Source organism: Thunnus thynnus, chromosome 20, assembly GCF_963924715.1.
Source record: "Thunnus thynnus chromosome 20, fThuThy2.1, whole genome shotgun sequence".
In the NCBI taxonomy this organism is placed as follows: domain Eukaryota; kingdom Metazoa; phylum Chordata; class Actinopteri; order Scombriformes; family Scombridae; genus Thunnus; species Thunnus thynnus.
Genome location: NC_089536.1, coordinates 26809991 through 26828575, shown reverse-complemented (window position 1 = coordinate 26828575; position 18585 = coordinate 26809991). Strand labels below are relative to the sequence as shown.

The following is an 18585-nucleotide window of genomic DNA, read 5'->3' as shown; positions in this document are numbered from 1 at the left end:
CCAGTTTAGTCACCATGTCATATAGCATTAGTCCTGGATTAACCATATCAAATTCACGGAATTTATAGATGCGCTTCCGCTTGGCACTTTCATAATAAGACCACAATGACGAATCTATTAGCAATATTTTTGCGCAATTGCAAGCACCACAGTGGGTGATTAATAAAATAACACATTTAAAATGCATGAGTTCCATCATAACACTTGGAGTAAATTTCAACAAGTACAGTGCGTCACCGTAGAACAGACGCTATGCTTTTATTGTGACATGAAGCGTTTCCGGCGGGCTGTGTATAGCGGGCTACAGCTGCAGCGCCTCCCTGCCCAGCGCAGCATCCAGCATCCAGCACAGCAGCTGCAGGTCCCAGCGGTGAGTCCATACAGAAAGAATGAGACATTCTCAGCATGTTTGATGTGATGAATGACATGTTTCACACTTTGTCAGTGCTGCAGGTATGAACCATAATAATTTTAGCCTAATATTTGGACGTGTGGGCTGTGAGGACGGTGATAACCGACAACCGCTATGTCCTCGTCATGCTCGCAAATGATGCAGGCTGTGTTTCACATGATCTGTCGCATGAACCGATTCGCTCCCGTTCTCAAATATGACTACATATAACATTACTGAGTAACCTATGCATCAGCCTGGAGTTAAACCTCTATCATATCTTGGTATTAGGTCTATACTGGTCCCATAATGTGTGTGTAAAACGAAACAGAACAGATGGAATAATAGCGTTTTATGTTTATATATGATGTTCTGTTTGAAAAGCTGACACACTGGGTGTGTGGGAGGAGGTGACAGATGCTCACATAGAGCAGCATCATGGCGTCCTTGAGCAGTGAAGGGCAAGGCTGCAGCAGGAAGGATGCTGCGACAGCTTTCACACAGCTCGATGGTATCAAGCTAAACTGGTTTTATATAATGGTTAAATTGCAAGTAATGACAAATCATCACTTGCAATTTAAAACCCTGGTATGTCGGCTATGTGATTGCGTGTGGACATTATGGCAGCTTGTCTATCGTTGGTTGATAAGCGCTATTCCATTCCAGATTTAGCTTTAGCATCTTCTTGTATTCACCTACAATACATGAGTAATGAATGGATATTAAACTTGCGGTGTAATAAGAATATCGGATCTAAGATTCTTATGATGTTTAATGTCTGTAGTATTTAGAGCGAGTTCACGACCTGCACACATTTATTCTAAGATATTCTATTTATCTATCCATCCCCACTGACACCCCTCCTCCCTCCACTCCTATGCTAGGATGATCCCTGCCTTAGATTGCTTAGTTTGTGGTCATTTGATTAGGGCTGCAACCAGCGATTATTTCCATTGCTAACTGATCAAGTTAGTTATTTTTCTGATCAATCCTAACATTTGAGAAGCTGGAACCAGAATGTTATTTTTGATTTTTTTCCCCCTTGATATGTGATTAATAAATTATCAGGGATGGTGTCAATTAATTTTCTGTTCATAGACTAACCATGTAATCAACTAATCATTTCAGCACTAGATTTAAATTAGTTTAAATTAGAATTAATTTAGGAATATGCACCATGTAAGTACAATCAGAAAAAACTAAAAACTGAAATAACAAACATATCAAACTCAGTTTTGACCCTTATACAAGACAGGGTCTCAAGATCACATAAAAATACAAGATCTGCCTTAGGATCAGATTAGCACATATTATCAAACACATTTACAATAGATCACACCACAAAGTGATTGTAGCACAGTAAACAAGGGGCCGTTGCCCGTGAAGGCAGTTGTTTGGAGCTGAAACGATTAGTTGTTTAATCTATCTGTCATTTATGATGGACATTTTGCTGTTTTATTACAGTTTTTTGACAAAACAATTATTCAATTCATCAAGGAAATGATGGGCAATTTTTTTTATTTATGTTGTGTTGTACTATATTTCATAGTATAGTTGTATAGTATAGTATAGTTCATACATAGTATTGTATAGTATAGTACATTGGAGTAGAGTGCAAAGCAGTAGTGTGTCGTGCAGTATTGAACAGTATTGTTCAAATTTGTATTAAAGGATTACAATAAGTAGTTCTTGTAGAAAAATAAATTCAGTGAATATATTTAAAAGATCTAATGGTTTTACATATCTTCCTGTCCTATGTACAGGATTTTTTTTTCTAGTTGAAGTGGAGTTTGGTGGTCATCATGGGGGAACTGTTCAGGAGTGAGGAGATGACCCTCGCCCAGCTTTTTCTCCAGTCAGAGGCAGCCTACTGCTGTGTCAGCGAGCTGGGAGAACTGGGCATGGTCCAGTTTAGAGATGTGAGTATGGATGTTTGGATAAAGTCATGCTTTGTCATTCTCACACTATGCTATTTCAGGCAGTAGAACTCCTCTGTAGTAAGAAATAATCTCATTCATTAAATTAAAACCTAGTGAAAAAAGGTGAGAGCCTGAGGTAAGAAAGGACATTTAATTTTGCTTGTCTTTTGCCTTCCATATGACATCACACATGTATTGGTGATATATAATGAACTCATATACAGTGGTTTCAGTTAATATCCTGGAGTATTAGTCATTTTGAGTTTCCCGAATACCATAATAATAAATGATTTTTGTATTTTTTCTGCTTGTAGCTGAATCCAGACGTAAATGTGTTCCAACGCAAGTTCGTGAATGAAGTGAGGAGATGTGAGGAGATGGACAGGAAACTGAGTAAGTAATGAGACGAACTAACACTTATGCCCAGCCAAAGGCACAGTGTTGCTCCCAACTCTGATTCAGTCCAGCTTCAATATCCAGCTCATGTCACGTAAAGACCACATAAATGCAGGTTTAATCCTTCTTTTTATGTATTAGTCAAGGGCTACTAATCCTGCAGGCCCCTGCACACTGATTACACTGGTACTCTGTTGCATCATGTGCATTCTCCATGCTGAACAGGGTTTGTGGAGAAGGAGATCAAGAAAGCCAACATCCCAACTGTGGACACTGGAGAAAATCCAGAGGTGCCTTTCCCAAGGGACATGATTGATCTAGAGGTAATCAATCTATAATTATCATTTTTTGATAAATATCAGATATAGAGAAGATTTAAAGTGCATTTTATTTTCTGAGGCAAAAGAGGGGATCACTGATGATCCTTACATAATGTATTTCACGCTTTAGTCAGTCATAGGGAAGTTAAAAAAAAACTTCATGGTAGTCCTCTTCCAAGCTACTGGTTATATGGCCCTTGTCAGAGCTGTAAAAGAGATGCTTCTTGAGTTCGTAGGAAGCATTAAAACACTAGATATCAATGCAGAATAATTAAAAATTATCATCTCTGATTAAATCACAAATCTGGTGCAATTCTATATTTTTCTCATAGTTAACAACAAAAGACCAACAATAACTTGATCTGCTAACAAGTATTGTGTGTATCAAAGCCTTATTCCCCTGTGCCGTAGACCTCCATTGTTGTCCAAAAACTATTAAAAACATATCATTGAGTCACACTGTTGCACTGGGTGACATGCTCCTTCATTACCATGAACACACACTATAGTTTATTTTGACTCAATCCCACACACACCGTCCTGCTGCCAGAAATACACTAATGGACCAAATGTGGACTCATCCACTGCTGAAAATAGTCCCCAACAAATATACTTTTCCCTCCTGTTTGAGTAATGTTTGTTAAGAACTACAGTGACCAGCTGTTTTATTAAATTACTGTCTTTTTAAAAAATGAAACTATATATTTGTGAGGCGTTTTTAAAGATTTACGTCTCCAGGAAACTGAGTCACAGACCTAGTAGGGAAGTCTTAAGACAGTATTGAGAGACGCACTTACACATAGTTGGTTTTGGTCTTTTCATGGGATTTATTGACAGTAAGAAAAAATAGAATATCTCTTGGTTAGAACATAGACTGTAAAAAAAATAATTTACGTAGCCACTGTAACGTCACCCATTGGTTTGTGGACGCCTGTTTTGAAGCCTCGAGGTTGCTGTTTTGACCTTCGCCATCTTGGATTTTTGGAGCCAGAAGTGATGAGAAGTGACCATATTTGGACGAGAGAGTGGAGCTGACCCTAACGCCGCTGTCCTGTTTAGCACAGTACATTTACAGTCTATGGTTAACTGTGATAATACTCATGCTAATGATAATTTTCGCTACTGAACATTCAACTCCTTAGGGGGTCTTTTAGTAAAAACAAATGCCGGACAAGACTTTTTTAGGCCACGAAAATGTTACAATTAACTTTCATGAACTGCAAACACACTGAAATAGCCATGGCTACGCCTATACTTGGTGAATCTGGGGTTATGCCATGGTTACGTTACATAATCGACGTTGTTGCCGTGACTTGTCAATCACAACGTAGCCACGCCCTAAAGCATACCCTGCTTATCATCAAATTTAAATAAAATGGGACCATAATTTACAAAATGAACATCATGATGCATTGAAGAAGACATGAAACTAGGGATTGACACCATAAACTCATTAGGAAAGTGTTAATAAATCAAGTGAGAAGTAGAGTTTTTTTCTCATAGACAGTGGAATTGCCCCCTGCTGGCCATTAGAGATAACACAGGTTTAAGGCACTTCACATTGGCTTCATTTTTCAGAACTTCCCGCTTGGGTTAGATGAAGGCTTACTTTTAAAAAATGTTGTATTCAAGTACCTGGAGGTTTTCAAGAGAGGATGGTCAGATAATATTGATTCAGTGCTCTTGATTTAAGAGGACAATTCAAGAGTGACAGTTGTGGAGGAAAACATTTGAACCTTTTCCCTTTAGATAATATGAATTTCAATCAAAGTTGAATTTTGATGGATTGTGGGTGTTAAATACTTCCCCTAATCAGTTCATGAGAGTAAACCAGTGCATTAGTTTTGAGTACCTTGTTTGCCAAGCCAACTAAACCTCTTTCACTTGAGATTAATCCAAAAAACAAACAGTGCAGAGATTGTTATGTTGATACTTTGTTGTCAATTTTTGTAGCTGATTACTGCATGTTGACATGAGCCACACATTGGAAAGACTGTACGTGCTCTAAAATGTGACATCACCTGAATTCCAAAACTGATTTAACATGGCATACTCAGTTTCATCTAGAACTGTGAGTGTCTGTTGCTTGTGCTCGGCAGGCTACCTTTGAGAAGCTGGAGAACGAACTGAAGGAGATCAACACCAACCAGGAAGCCCTGAAGAAGAACTTCCTGGAGCTGACGGAACTGAAACACATCCTCCGTCGAACACAGCAATTCTTTGATGAGGTTTGCTTATTTCCCCTCCTCAGACATACCCACCACACACCCAGAAGCACAATCTATCGTTGATCTTGTGTTTATTCACCTAATCCAATGTAATCCTTTATACTGTATGTGATTTTATTTTCTTTTTTAGTAAGATTGTAGTAAATCTCTACACTGTCAATGAATCAGTACATCATCAATCTAATGACCAAAGTAACAAGGGTTCTCCTAATTTCTTTGACAGATGGAGGATCCCAATTTGCTGGAAGAGTCATCGGCCCTGATGGAGGGCAGTGAGGGGGGCCGCGGGGCCCCGCTCAGATTGGGGTAAAGCATGAGAGTTGCATTATATTCTCTGATAAACATGTTGTATTGGCAATGTTGATATAGTTACATACATTGCAACACATTACACATTTAGATATTTCACTGGTCAGTAGGATGTCCTTCAAAAAAGTTAGTGATTTAATTGAAAAAAAGTCAAATTTTCTCCAGTATAATTGTCCCTCAGCAGATGAATGAAGATAATTATAATCAGAAAATAGCGTTTACATCAGACTAATTATAAAGCTGCTATAATTACATACAAATCACAGAAAAAAAACAGTTAAAATTCAGCTAATTCACAAAATATTGCTGAAAAATACAAATACAAAAATATTGCTCCATAGTGCTACTACTGGTCAAAAATTTCTCAGGATACCTTTAATTTCAATGTGTCTTCTTTGAATAATAAGAACTTTCGTCAGAGAGGGTTTCAATATTTCATGAAACTGTGCTTCATGATGTGTTATTGCTGTTTAACACTGTTATCTTTTTATCCATTACCACTGTGTTGGGTAATCAGAAGGATCTCAAAGGTTGTTACTGTAGACTGTTGGAATCAATCATACAATTTAAGCAGAAAAAACCTTGCAAACAGGTGCATTGTTGCTGTGCAGGTTTGTGGCTGGTGTGATCAGCAGGGAGAGGATTCCCACCTTTGAGAGGATGCTGTGGAGGGTGTGTCGCGGTAACGTCTTCTTACGGAAGGCCGAGATTGAGGACCCTCTGGAGGACCCCACCACGGTCAGCAAACATGACATAGAATCACAGAGACTAGCAAAGAGACATATTAAGAAGAAATAATAAGTACAAGGATGGGAAAGTACACAACCCATCTGTGAGTTGTTTAAGTGAGTCTAGGTTCTTTAACAACTTCATCCCTTTCCAACAGGGAGACCAAGTCCACAAATCTGTCTTCATCATCTTCTTCCAAGGTGACCAGCTGAAGAACAGGGTGAAGAAGATCTGTGAGGGGTAGGTGTTACAGAAGAAGACATTTTTGCCTGTCTTGTCCGCAAAAGTATGAAAGAGTTACAGACAGAAGCACTGTAGTTGGCTAACCAAACCTGGAGATTGCGTTTAGTTATAAGTCTTGACATGGTTACATGATACATTTAGGTACAACAGTGAAAATGACTATGTTAAGGGGTGAGGTAAAAGGTAGGTGTGGTTAAGATCACCTGCTAACTACAATTGGATCATAAGAATACTGATTTTCCAGACTAGAAAACAAGGGGACATGCTTTCATCACAGACCACAGAAAAACCTTTAGTTTACAATAATACCTTGTCATAATAGGAAAAGCACAGGTGTTACTAATAACATTCATGATGGCTCTGTTCTATTCAACTGTCCCAGTAAAGTTGGGCTCAGACTACAGGATTTTTGGGTCGATTTATCCCTCCTGACAATCGGAGGAGAAATCTGGTCTGGGACCTTGGTCAGTACCAATATTCGACCCAGATTATCTGGTAATGTGAGGGGTTTACAGATCTAATCTTAAACCTCCAGAAATGCTCACAGACTCAAGGTAGTCTCATTGGATTTAGAATTTAAAATCTGGATTATTACGTCACTACTTTCTGAGCGGGACCACAATAGCCAATGAGAGACCGAAGTGAATGAGAGGGTTTTTGAAATGGTGACCGCAAAGAAACAACAACAAGCTGTACAGGTGCGTCGGACAGCTGAGATGTAGGAAAGGCTCGTCAATATGTGGCAAGAACATGACTACCTCTATAACGGACAAAGAGAAGAGCTTTACAGCAAGTTGTTGCACCATGCCAGTCTCCGTTTTGTTTACATCTGCTTCCCCATGAGATCACATGAGATCATGTGAGGTGGTGCATTGCTCCCTCTGGCACAATAATCTTTATAATATCCTGTAGTGTGTGATGTGCCAATATTATCAAATTTTGTAGCCTGTGCATATTTGAGATTAGAGAGAAGAATATCTGTGAAGTTTCTCCTTGTGTGCGTGATGCAGCCCGATTTCAAAATCGGTTAGGGTTTTAAAACTCCTGTAGTCTGACCCTGGCTTAAGTCATCACAATTTGACAGTAAGCCAGCATGTACAATATCAGGAGCCTAAAATTGAAGCAGATAAATGGAATTCAGACATAACTGATTTTATTACTTAGACCTGTCACCTTGTTTTGACTGTCATCTGTCAAAAATGTCCTTGATGAAAAAGGCCTATTTGTCATCACTTTGGAATTTACCTAATCTGCTGTAAGTCAAGCATATACATATATATATATACACCTGTCAGCCACAACATGAAATCCACCTGCCTAATATTGCATAGGTCACCCTCCAGCCACCAAAACAGCTCTGACCTGTTGATGCATAGACTCCACAAGACCTCTGAAGGTATCCTCTGGTATCTGGCACCAAGATGTTAGCAGCAGATCCTTTAAGTCCTGTAAGTTGCAGGGTGGGGCCTCCATGGACTGGACTTTTTTTACAGTACATCCCACAGATGCTTGATTGAGATCTGGGGAATTTGGAGGCCAAGAGAACACCATTCCTGAATAATTTTTGCAGTGTGGCAGGGTGCATTATCCTACTGAAAGAGGACACTGCCATCAAAGAATACCGTTGCCATAAAGGGGTGCACTTGGTCTGCAACAATGTTTAGGCCATTACAATTTGGCCCTTGTCAAAGTTGCTCAGATCATACACTTGCCCATTTTTCCTGCTTCCAACACATCAACTTCAAGAACTGAGTGCTCACTTGCTGTCTAATGGAACCTTGACATGTGCCATTGTAACAAGATAATCAGTGTTATTCACTTCACCAGTGGTTTTAATGTTGTGGCAGATCGGTTTATATATATATATATATATATATATATATATATATATATATATATATATATATATAGTAGATGAGGAGGAGAACGTGTGTGTTAGATGCTGTGAGCTGACTCTGTTGGTGGGTGTATTTCTCCAGGTTTCGTGCCTCTCTCTACCCCTGTCCAGAGACCCCACAGGAGAGGAAGGAGATGCTGGCTGGAGTCAACAGCCGCATTGATGACCTCCAGATGGTATGTTTCTCAATATAATGGACCTTAACCTCACATTGCTAGCATTACACACACATTAACCAAAAACAGGTTAATAAACATGAAAATAGAGTGGAGAGAGAGACAATTAGTTCCCATTGAGGGGGTTGAGCTTGGAGTTTAGCCTGTTTATTGTTTAAGCAACCTTATCATTTGCAGTGTAGCTCTTCTTTTAAATGTAATAAATATTTCAAAGGGTCTTTGTACTCTTTGTTGCAAGGCTGCCAACTACACAACGAGAAATTAATTAGAAACTTTGTACAACAGGATGTCTGTCTTCAGGCTCCTGCTCAGTTTTCCCTGATAAAATTTATTTCCAATCAAATTACAAAAGCCCTTATAGTGTAGGCGTTTTTTTTTTCTGTGCATTGGTTCTTATCTGTGAAAGACCTTTGTCCTGTCTCAAAGTGTTGTGGTTCCCCAAAGTTTGCCCATATTAAGCCTGGAAATAAGCCTCTGTTCTGCTTGACAGGTCTGCTCTAGTCTGAGCCTGCCAACCACATACAATGAACTACACTCTACTACAATAGAGCATTTTACTCAGCCATACATAGAAATGACATTCTGTGCGTAAACATGGGCTGAGTCTGTGAGCCAGCACAGTATGATCAGTTCATCTCTATGGAACTGAAGAATTGTGAATCACATTCATTAAAGTGCAAGCAACCAGTAGAAATAAATACAGAAATCTAGAAAAGCCCAGATAGGTGCAATTATTTCTATGTGTTTTTTTCATGTGGTCATGGAATGATTATTTTGTATCACCTTCAGGCTGTATCTTGTTGGCTGTGTATTAACTGTGATAAGACAAGTCAAAGGTGAGCATGACAGTTCATTCTTGACCTCTGAAATAAACATTTGACTAAACAATGTCAACTCAAGCTCACTTGCTCCAGAACATTTGATCATGTCACATGGTCTTCACCAGCAGAAGGACTCTATTCAGCTATTCATGGAACTGTATATGTTTAAACTTTAAAAGTGACAACTTGTCTTAAAAGTTTTGTGTCTCATATCAGTGCAAAGCAGTTCTGCTGCTGATCATGTGTAGAAAGCCTAAAGCATTGTTATTATATTTCTATAATATACCTATATTGCGGCTGTGGCTCAGGAGGTAGAGCGGGTCGACCACTAATTGGAAGATCGGCAGTTTGATTCACAGCTAATCCAGTCCACATGTCGATGTGTCCTTGGGCAAGATACTTAACCCCAAATTGCTCCTGATGGCTGTGCCATCAGTGTGTGAATGTGTGTGAATGATTAGATTTCCTCTGATGGGCAGGTTGGGACCTTGCATGGAAGCCCCTGGTAACCCCTGTACCCATTCAGTGTATGAATGTGTGTGAATGGGTGAATGTGGTTTGTAGTGTAAAAGCGCTTTGAGTGGTCGGAAGACTAGAAAGGCGCTGTACAAGTACAGTCCATTTACCATTTACTATATGACTGACATTGTGCCTGCAGTATTCAATAGTTAGTTTCCAATATAGTGCCTTTAGTTTGGAGGCTATGTAATATCTGTTAAAGATTACATTATGTTTGCTGGTTATACAGTAGGTGTTTAGCAATAAACCTGTTTTTATTAAGTGATTACAAGAAGACAGAGGTCAATTATTTCACAATCATTAGTTAACTAATCCATGATCATGAGACAACAAAGCTTTTATCAAGATCATTACATATTTTATTTGTGATCACAAGAAAAGAAAACATGACATAAATGGCTTTTTATAGAAATATATTATATATTATATATTATTATAGAACACAAGGTCAGTCTGTTAAAGGAGATACTAGAACAGCATCCTGTCAGCGTCAAGCAAAATACTTACTGACCAGAGGTCTTTGTGCCATAATTACCACTGATTACCATCACTGCACTACACCTCAGGACCAGGATCTACAATCTATAACTGAATCCCTCTACACTGCCACTTCAGGTGCTGAACCAAACAGAGGACCACCGTCAGCGAGTGTTGCAGGCCGCCTCTAAGACCATGCGGGTGTGGTTCATCAAAGTGAGGAAGATGAAGGCTATCTACCACACGCTCAACCTCTGCAACATCGACGTCACCCAAAAATGTCTGATTGCTGAGGTGTGGTGCCCTGTATCAGACCTGGACTCCATCCAGTTTGCTCTGCGCAGAGGGACGGTGAGTTTGTATTTATCAGTTTGATTTTTATTTGATTTACACAGATCAAGTGATCAATTTCAGATTCTTGTTTTTGAAGTGTAGTGTAGCAAAAAGGTAAAGTATCACATATTTCTCTCTTCTTGTCCTTTATACATTGCTTCTGAAAGATCATAGGCAACATTGTTTTTCAAGAAACTCAGTAACTTTTAGTAATTTTTAAAAAAACGTATTTAGATATTATTGATCTATTTTATACTTTTATTTTGGCTGGTTTTTAGACCAGCAATTTTACTTCTACCTGAGTAAAATTTGGCGTTATTTACTCTTCAGTCTTTCCATTCATAGCTCTCCGTGGCTCTACTTCCCGTTGTTGTGTGCTGTCCCTGCTTGCTTATGAGTTTATATTGTACTCAGGGTGCTGCTGCTAAACAGTGCAACATTATGATACAGTTACACTGGTATGCTTTGACTTCTCTCATTCTGTGCTGAAACAAAGGCAAATTTTATTTTATGTACGGCAGTTCATTCCAAGGTCACACGAATAGGTTGCTGCTCGGGAACTTTTTTCGCAGGGAAATATAAACTATAATGATACTACAGCTATTGTGCATATTTTGTCCATTTTTCTTTGGTATAAAGTATTAAACTTTTTTGGACGTATTTGTGGGAACACTGTCTAAGCCACAAGGCTCTGAGTGGGCAATTACCATGGCAACACTCAACTGACAATACAGCTGGCAATACAAGGAGACACTATGTCAACTTCTATCATGCACTACTGACTGGAGAACGTCTTACTGTATAGCCCATGAATGTTGATACAAGGTGTTTTTCCGCCTTTTCAGCAAATCCATGTAGTGTTAACTATCATACATTAGCATATTTAAGCACTCTGACCCTTTAGAACAATCAACATTTGGGAGGACACATTCTTAAGTTTGTATTCCCTCGGTGCCCCTGGTTCCAGAAGTCAAAGTTGAAATTCATTTTTGCTATAGACAATGTGAGGAGACTCAGTTGGAGCACTTCTGCAGCATGAAACTCTCGGTCAGCATGGTTGATTCATCAGTACAAAATATGAACAGCTGTATTAGAAAATATCTGGTTCTTTGATGAAAAATTAAAGTTATAAGACGATGTACATAAAAACCTCTTAAGGTGCATTTTGGCAAGAAACATCCAATTTCAAGCCTAAAATTTTGTATGTGCGCTGCCAATGGTGGGTGGGAGATTTTGAGAAAATTGATAATAAAATCTGCAGCTTGCATCAATGAATTTTCAGATTCAGAGTCAGTTTTCAATGAATTCAGAAACTATGGCGCCTGTGACTGGCTTCTTCTCCATTGCAAGGGCAGCCAAGGCTCATGCATATTTTAGTATTTAGAGTCGGCTGCAAACCGATGGACAAAACATGATTTCTCAGAAACAAACTGGTGACCATTACATGAACTTTTAGGGTTGTATTATCATCCTGGAGACTTCATGAGGATATAATCTAAAGACATTTTAAAATGGGCATACAGATTATGGAAAAACACTTCCAGATTCAAGGGGCCCCTCCCACTTCGCAACTCTAATTTAACACCTGCCAAGTCATTGACAGCTCCTGCAGTTAATGCTGTATTCCTCCAAAGGAGAGGATCTAGCTAGCATAAGCTGTCTTTTTCTTATGGGTGTAGACGTGGTGAAGGCAAATGACCAAACTGTCAAAACTCAGCAATGGGGAGTCTTATAACCTCAGTGCCTAGTTCACTATTCATAAGTGTGCTCAAAACAGCCTGAAGTGCTCACCCTCACAGTTATTGCACCAATCAAATTACAGTACTGACAATGTCAGTCAGGATTAGTACCAACAATTCATGCCTACTGAAGAAGGGGTGAATACAGTCACTGCAGACAAGTAGATAAAATTTTCATTTCCTCCTCTGGTAATAACAATTTACATTTAGTACAAAAGTCAAAACAAATACTGAGAATATAAATGATTGATTCCTTAGCAAAAATGAATTTCATTCGTCAAACTGACATCCACAAAAAGTTGTAAGGCTGTGTGGAGCCTGTGTGAAACATGTGACTGAGAAGTTGGGGCTTTATTTCACAGGAGAGGAGCGGCTCGACGGTGCCGTCCATCCTCAACAGGATGCAGACCAAGCAGACTCCGCCCACCTTCAACAAGACCAACAAGTTCACGTCAGGCTTCCAGAACATCGTCGACGCCTATGGCATCGGGAACTACCGGGAAATCAATCCAGGTTTACACAAATTCACCATTTTCTATTTGTCTATATTAGAATTCAGTCATTATTAATTCCAGTCACTTCCATTTTGCAGTTTTTTTCAATTAAGCTATTTAGCTAATAGCTCAGCACTTCTTGCACAGATGTTTTACATTAAAAGTCTGCACAGGGGGCATAGTTGCTCCCTTTTCTAGTAGGCTTTTAATGTGAACAATCCGCAGGAAGTATTGAGTTTTATTGACAGTATAACCTATGACAGTATAGAACCAGCTGGAAATAATCTGAGTAAAGCAAAATTTGTGTTAAGGGGTGAACGTTAGAGCAGCAGAGTGGTGAGTATAACCTGACTGTGGTTGCACTGATGGAATTAGTACTGTGGAAATGTGCATGAAGCTGAATTTATCATGTGAACAATCGACGTAGAGTGAGAATGTATGGTAGATTTGTAACTAAATATTTTCTCTATATTGGGGATGAGGGGGCATTAAATGCCAGTATACCTTGCAATGGGATACAATATGATCCAATAACATCATAGTATATCATACGTATGACCTCAAGGTGCTGGGCTGATTTGTGGGCTTCGGTGTAAGTCTCTTGTCAAGGATTTTTTTCTTTGTCCAAAATGATAAACTGTTAAAAACACATACACAACATATTATATTCTCTAAGATAAATGATATAGAAAAGATCCTATTGTATAATTTACTACATGAAATGTATTGCGATTATAATGCATTATATAATTTCTGCAATATATTTATATTATTACAATATAATTTAACCTTTGATGCTGCATTGAATAGATATTATGATCATAATGTAGACTGATATACCTGTTGTACTTTTTGTTTCTGTACTTAGAAAAGAACACTGGGTGTAAAAAGTTTGGACATTTAAACTCTTGAAGCTTCATATTATCATAAATTCTCAAATTATAGCTGGTATATAAAGGCCGTTCACTAAGTTGTGTATTTCTAGTTGTTTCGCGCTCTCTTTCTTGTGTCGTCACATCGCTTCCATAAACATTACTGTAACCAGGGAACAAAAGTAGTGTCCATTTAAATGCCCTCTCTCCCCAGTTCTTTTTGCCATGGCATTGGAACTTTTAGCAATTGCTATTCATCAGAATTCAAACATATCAGGAGTTACTATTGGCTCAACTATTCATAAATTAATCCTATATGCTGATGACATAATGGTCTTTATATCGGACCAGTAGGAAACAAATGAAAAAAAGGACAAAGTAGAAGATACTTCAAAACAGTATTTTTTTTAAAGTCGATAAACTCACTGGTGAGTATGACATGAGTCTTTCATGAAATCTGAAATTTCTACAGTTAGCATTGATTAATATATGACTGATTGAATATTTGAGTGGTTCTGATTGTTTGAGCCTCACTGTGTGACCAACTTTTCCTTCTTGTCACCTGTTACAGCTCCATACACTATTATCACCTTCCCCTTCCTGTTTGCGGTGATGTTTGGTGACATGGGTCATGGCGTGCTGATGACCTGTGCTGCCCTCTACCTGGTCATCCGAGAGAGTCGCCTCCTCGCCCAGAAGAGTGACAATGAGGTACAGTAACAGAGCAACACAGTAATTCAGTAATACAGTAACACAACTCTTCCCAGTTGAGAAAACAAAACATATATATATTTGTAAGTTGTGGTTGGATAAATATTTCTACAGATGTTCCTGAACAGTAGAACCAGCCAATTTTAGTTGTAGTTTTTATTTCTATTTAAATCCTTCAATATGTGTATCAATTTCTCTGTAGATGTTCAACATGGTGTTTGCTGGTCGCTACATCATCCTGCTGATGGGGATCTTCTCCATCTACACCGGCATCATTTATAACGACTGCTTCTCCAAATCACTTAACATGTTTGGCTCTGGATGGAGTGTCAGGCCCATGTTTGGCACCAAAGGAGCCAACTGGTCGTAAGTTTTCCAGTTCTGCTTTGACCAATACTGGGATGTCCCACTGTCTTGATTTCTAATAATATAATATTCCCTACTACTACTATACTCTACTATTAAACCGGTAGAGTTGATTATAAAGGAATATTTTTTGTAAATACAGGCCATTAAAATTGAAAATTCTTTGAAAATTGTCAAAGAATAGTCAGTAGTTGTTGAACTAGTCACTCAAAAATATTGTGCTAATAGCAAAAGTAAAACATTTTGTTTCTACTTTACTCTATAATCTAAATTGCTTAAAATTTTTGCACAGTACTGTATGTGGATAATTCATATTCTAAAATGTATTGTTTTTCCTCTAAAACACACAGTAATCTGTTTAATTTCAAAACATTAATACATGTATACATTTCCTGCTGATGTGTTCTAGGGTTGAGACTCTTGATGGAAATGCAGTGCTACAGTTAGACCCAGCTGTTCCCGGTGTGTTCAATGGGCCTTATCCTCTGGGAATTGACCCGGTAAAACCTGCACACTCACTAAAACAACCAGAATCAATAGCTTCCAGCTGTTTTATCCGGTCTGAACCACAGTGCAAACTTTGCCTTGATTTCATGTTTGTATTCAGTGTTGAAAACGAGGCTTGTAAATCACATTGCGATTGACATATTGGAGTTGATTTTGAAATTTTGGTAAGTGTCGACAAGTGTTGGTAACCTGTTATGTCATCTCTGCAGATCTGGAACGTTGCCACCAACAAGCTGACCTTCCTCAACTCATTCAAGATGAAGATGTCTGTCATCCTGGGTGTCATCCACATGCTGTTTGGAGTGTCTCTCAGTCTCTTCAACCACCTGTAAGTGCTGTACTCACGACCAGTGCTGAATGTTAACACCTTACAGTGATTTATTTCCTTTTAGTAATTAATATGGTTATTCTGTTTATCTGAATGGACAGAATAAAACTGATTGTACAGCTTTTCTGAAATCAGCTATGTCTGTGGTCTGATTTTTCTTTAGTTCTAAGTTCTTAACTGACTTCACTGCATTGCAGGTACTTCAAGAAACCACTGAACATCTTCCTGGGTTTCATCCCAGAGATTGTCTTTATGTCGAGCCTGTTTGGCTACCTCATCCTCCTGGTCTTCTACAAGTGGACAGCCTATGACGCCATGACCTCCAAGGATGCTCCCAGCCTGCTTATCCACTTTATCAATATGTGTCTCTTCAACTACAGTGACCCCACCAACAAGCCCCTCTACCGGGGACAGGTGCCTCCTCTCTCATCCACCCCTCTGCTTTTCCCAGCTCCCTGACCCTCCTCACACCCACTAGTATGGTTGAACTCTGGTAGAGAGGTGCACAGCAGCTCAGAGCAAACATAGCCCTTTGCAGTGTGGTTCATTTTCTCAGAGAGGTCAGAGGTCAGGCTCAGCTACAGGAACATGGTGGTGCAACATGGCAGGCTCCATGGAAGAGCTCCCTATATAGATATAAAGGGCTCATTCTAAGATAGATACCTCTTAATTCTACACACTGCACCTTTAAAGGACTGCAAAATAATGATGTCATTTTATTTTTCTATCACAGCGTTTATATCATTCTATTGCCCAGCCCTAGTCGAGAGCTTGGTTTTTTTTGTTTTTTTTCTCACTGAACACGATAACAGAAACCAGAAGTGGAGAACACAATGTAACAGAATGTAAAAGTCAGCCAAAGGGAGGTTTGTTCCAGAAGATCACAATCGCTCAGTTTACCAACATTTGTCTGGTACCTAGTGTTAGTTTCTTTAGTTGCAGTTGACCAACATTATAAGCCAGCCTTTATTCTTGGTTCTCTGATACTCCTCAGGTCAATATATTACCATTAATAGATAAATACAAATTACTGTGCCATTTTTGTAATAATGCAAACGTTTTATTTCATAGATGAGTTTCATGTAGCTTTAGATTCAAATAAGACAAAAGAAAGAAAATCAGCCATGTGGTGTGGTGTAATAGCAATGAGAGGGAGGTATGCTTTAGGCCTCAGCAGGATCTGTTCAGCATCTTCTGATCACTGCTACACGTCACCAACACCATGTTAACTTCTCTCTGTTTGAATCTGTAGATGGGGATCCAGGTTTTGTTGGTGCTGATTGCCCTTGCATGTGTACCCTGTATGCTGATTGTGAAAACTATGGTGCTTCGGCGTCAGCACCTGTGGAAAAAGCACCTGGTATGTGGATCTGACCCCACCTATAACCTTACTGCCACCTTTGATGTATAACAATTATAACCTTTGATATAACCTTTTTTCACTCCTATTCTGCCATTCATTTCAATGTGCATTGTATTGTGTAATGTGGTTGGTTGTGTTGCCATGAAATATGCTTAAAGCCTGCCTTGGAAACGCTCTGATATTTTGATGGGAAATTTTCTTGGAATACTTCACAGTCTGAGGGCACCCTAACAGCTGATGATCTGCCACTTGCATTTGACTAGTCTACCTTTGTAGTTGAAGAGTTGCTACCCAAAAGGCTATATATCCAAAAAGTACTGATAACCTGAATTCATTATATATATGAAATACAGCAGCCTAGAGTTCTCATTACTCTCACTGGTTCTGTTAAACCTCAAAGAAGAAGAATTAGACTGAACAGTACCAAACGAAAAAGAAATGTAGTGTTTACCAAATTCAGTCCGTAATTCGCTGTTGTGGTATTTATGATTTTGTAGGTAGTTTACCAGTCTGTTAATTTTGGTACTTTTTATATCTTTTTTTATTTTAATCTTTGGAAACAGGTGTGTTAGTTGTAGTTACATTTTAGTAATTTAAACACTTTTAGTCTACAAAAACTAAACCATATTAGTCTAGCTTTCATCAGTGACATTTTCAGTGTACATTTTAAGACTTAGCTTTAAAAAAACAGCTTGAATGAGTTTGAAAAATAATCCTGAATATTTTAGACTGCTCAAAGTTCACAAGTTTTGATGTTTTCATTATTAAACATCCAGCTTCACTGGGATAGGATTACTCCAGTGTTAATCGTTCAGGGTGTTTTTACCGGGAGCTGAATTACCCGCAGAGGTCTTCTCCTCTCCAAATCCTTCATCCGGCTAAAAGATATAGTTAAAAACGACCAAAATTTATCACGAAAATGTGGCTTAAAACTGAATAAAAGTCAATTTATAACAGTTTCTGTGGAACAACCACAACGCCGATGTATTATCTTGTATGTGTGTAAGTTACTCTTTGGTAGACGCCATTGTAGCGGACAAACACAGTGCCGCCGTATGCATCTTGTGCACTATACTCTTTGGTAGAGGAGGTATGACGCCATTGACAGGTGACCAAATGAAACGGTCCGTTACTTTGATTAAATTACAGATTTCTCTGGGTTTGAAAATTGTTGGAAACATTTGGGATTATGTAAGTACACAACTAAACAATATATATAACATAGGTCTTGTTGTTTTTAGACATTTTAATGTGGAATAATTATATATTATACCTTTAACTAGAATGGGAAGCATACTGTATCAAGCTTAATACTGTATCAATGCAGTATTAACATAAAGGCATCAAAAAGTGCTAGTTATTAGCTAGCTGACATTCCAGGTCCAAATTAGCCACCAGAGCTAACTAGCCTGCTAATTGGATGAGGATATTGCTGGTATCACAGTGA

The 18585-nt window shown here is 38.7% G+C and overlaps 1 protein-coding gene across 4 annotated transcripts in view; it reads left to right on the top strand.

The window, feature by feature from the left end:
* Positions 1-230: 230 nt before the first annotated feature.
* LOC137172142 (V-type proton ATPase 116 kDa subunit a 1-like) overlaps positions 231-18585 on the top strand; it is a 37506-nt gene continuing 19151 nt past the window's right edge. The window contains exons 1-17 of one of the 4 annotated variants that reach the window (XM_067576420.1): positions 231-370; positions 2155-2310; positions 2625-2703; positions 2932-3029; positions 5126-5254; positions 5478-5560; positions 6175-6301; positions 6450-6532; positions 8515-8608; positions 10564-10776; positions 12860-13010; positions 14435-14574; positions 14777-14940; positions 15350-15440; positions 15657-15775; positions 15973-16189; positions 17028-17135. In XM_067576420.1, coding sequence (XP_067432521.1) covers positions 2194-2310; positions 2625-2703; positions 2932-3029; positions 5126-5254; positions 5478-5560; positions 6175-6301; positions 6450-6532; positions 8515-8608; positions 10564-10776; positions 12860-13010; positions 14435-14574; positions 14777-14940; positions 15350-15440; positions 15657-15775; positions 15973-16189; positions 17028-17135 — 2013 coding nt within the window. In that variant the 5' untranslated portion in view covers positions 231-370; positions 2155-2193. The remainder of the gene's footprint in view (positions 371-2154; positions 2311-2624; positions 2704-2931; positions 3030-5125; positions 5255-5477; positions 5561-6174; positions 6302-6449; positions 6533-8514; positions 8609-10563; positions 10777-12859; positions 13011-14434; positions 14575-14776; positions 14941-15349; positions 15441-15656; positions 15776-15972; positions 16190-17027; positions 17136-18585) is intronic. The other 3 variants (XM_067576419.1, XM_067576422.1, XM_067576421.1) reach the window with 3 other exon arrangements.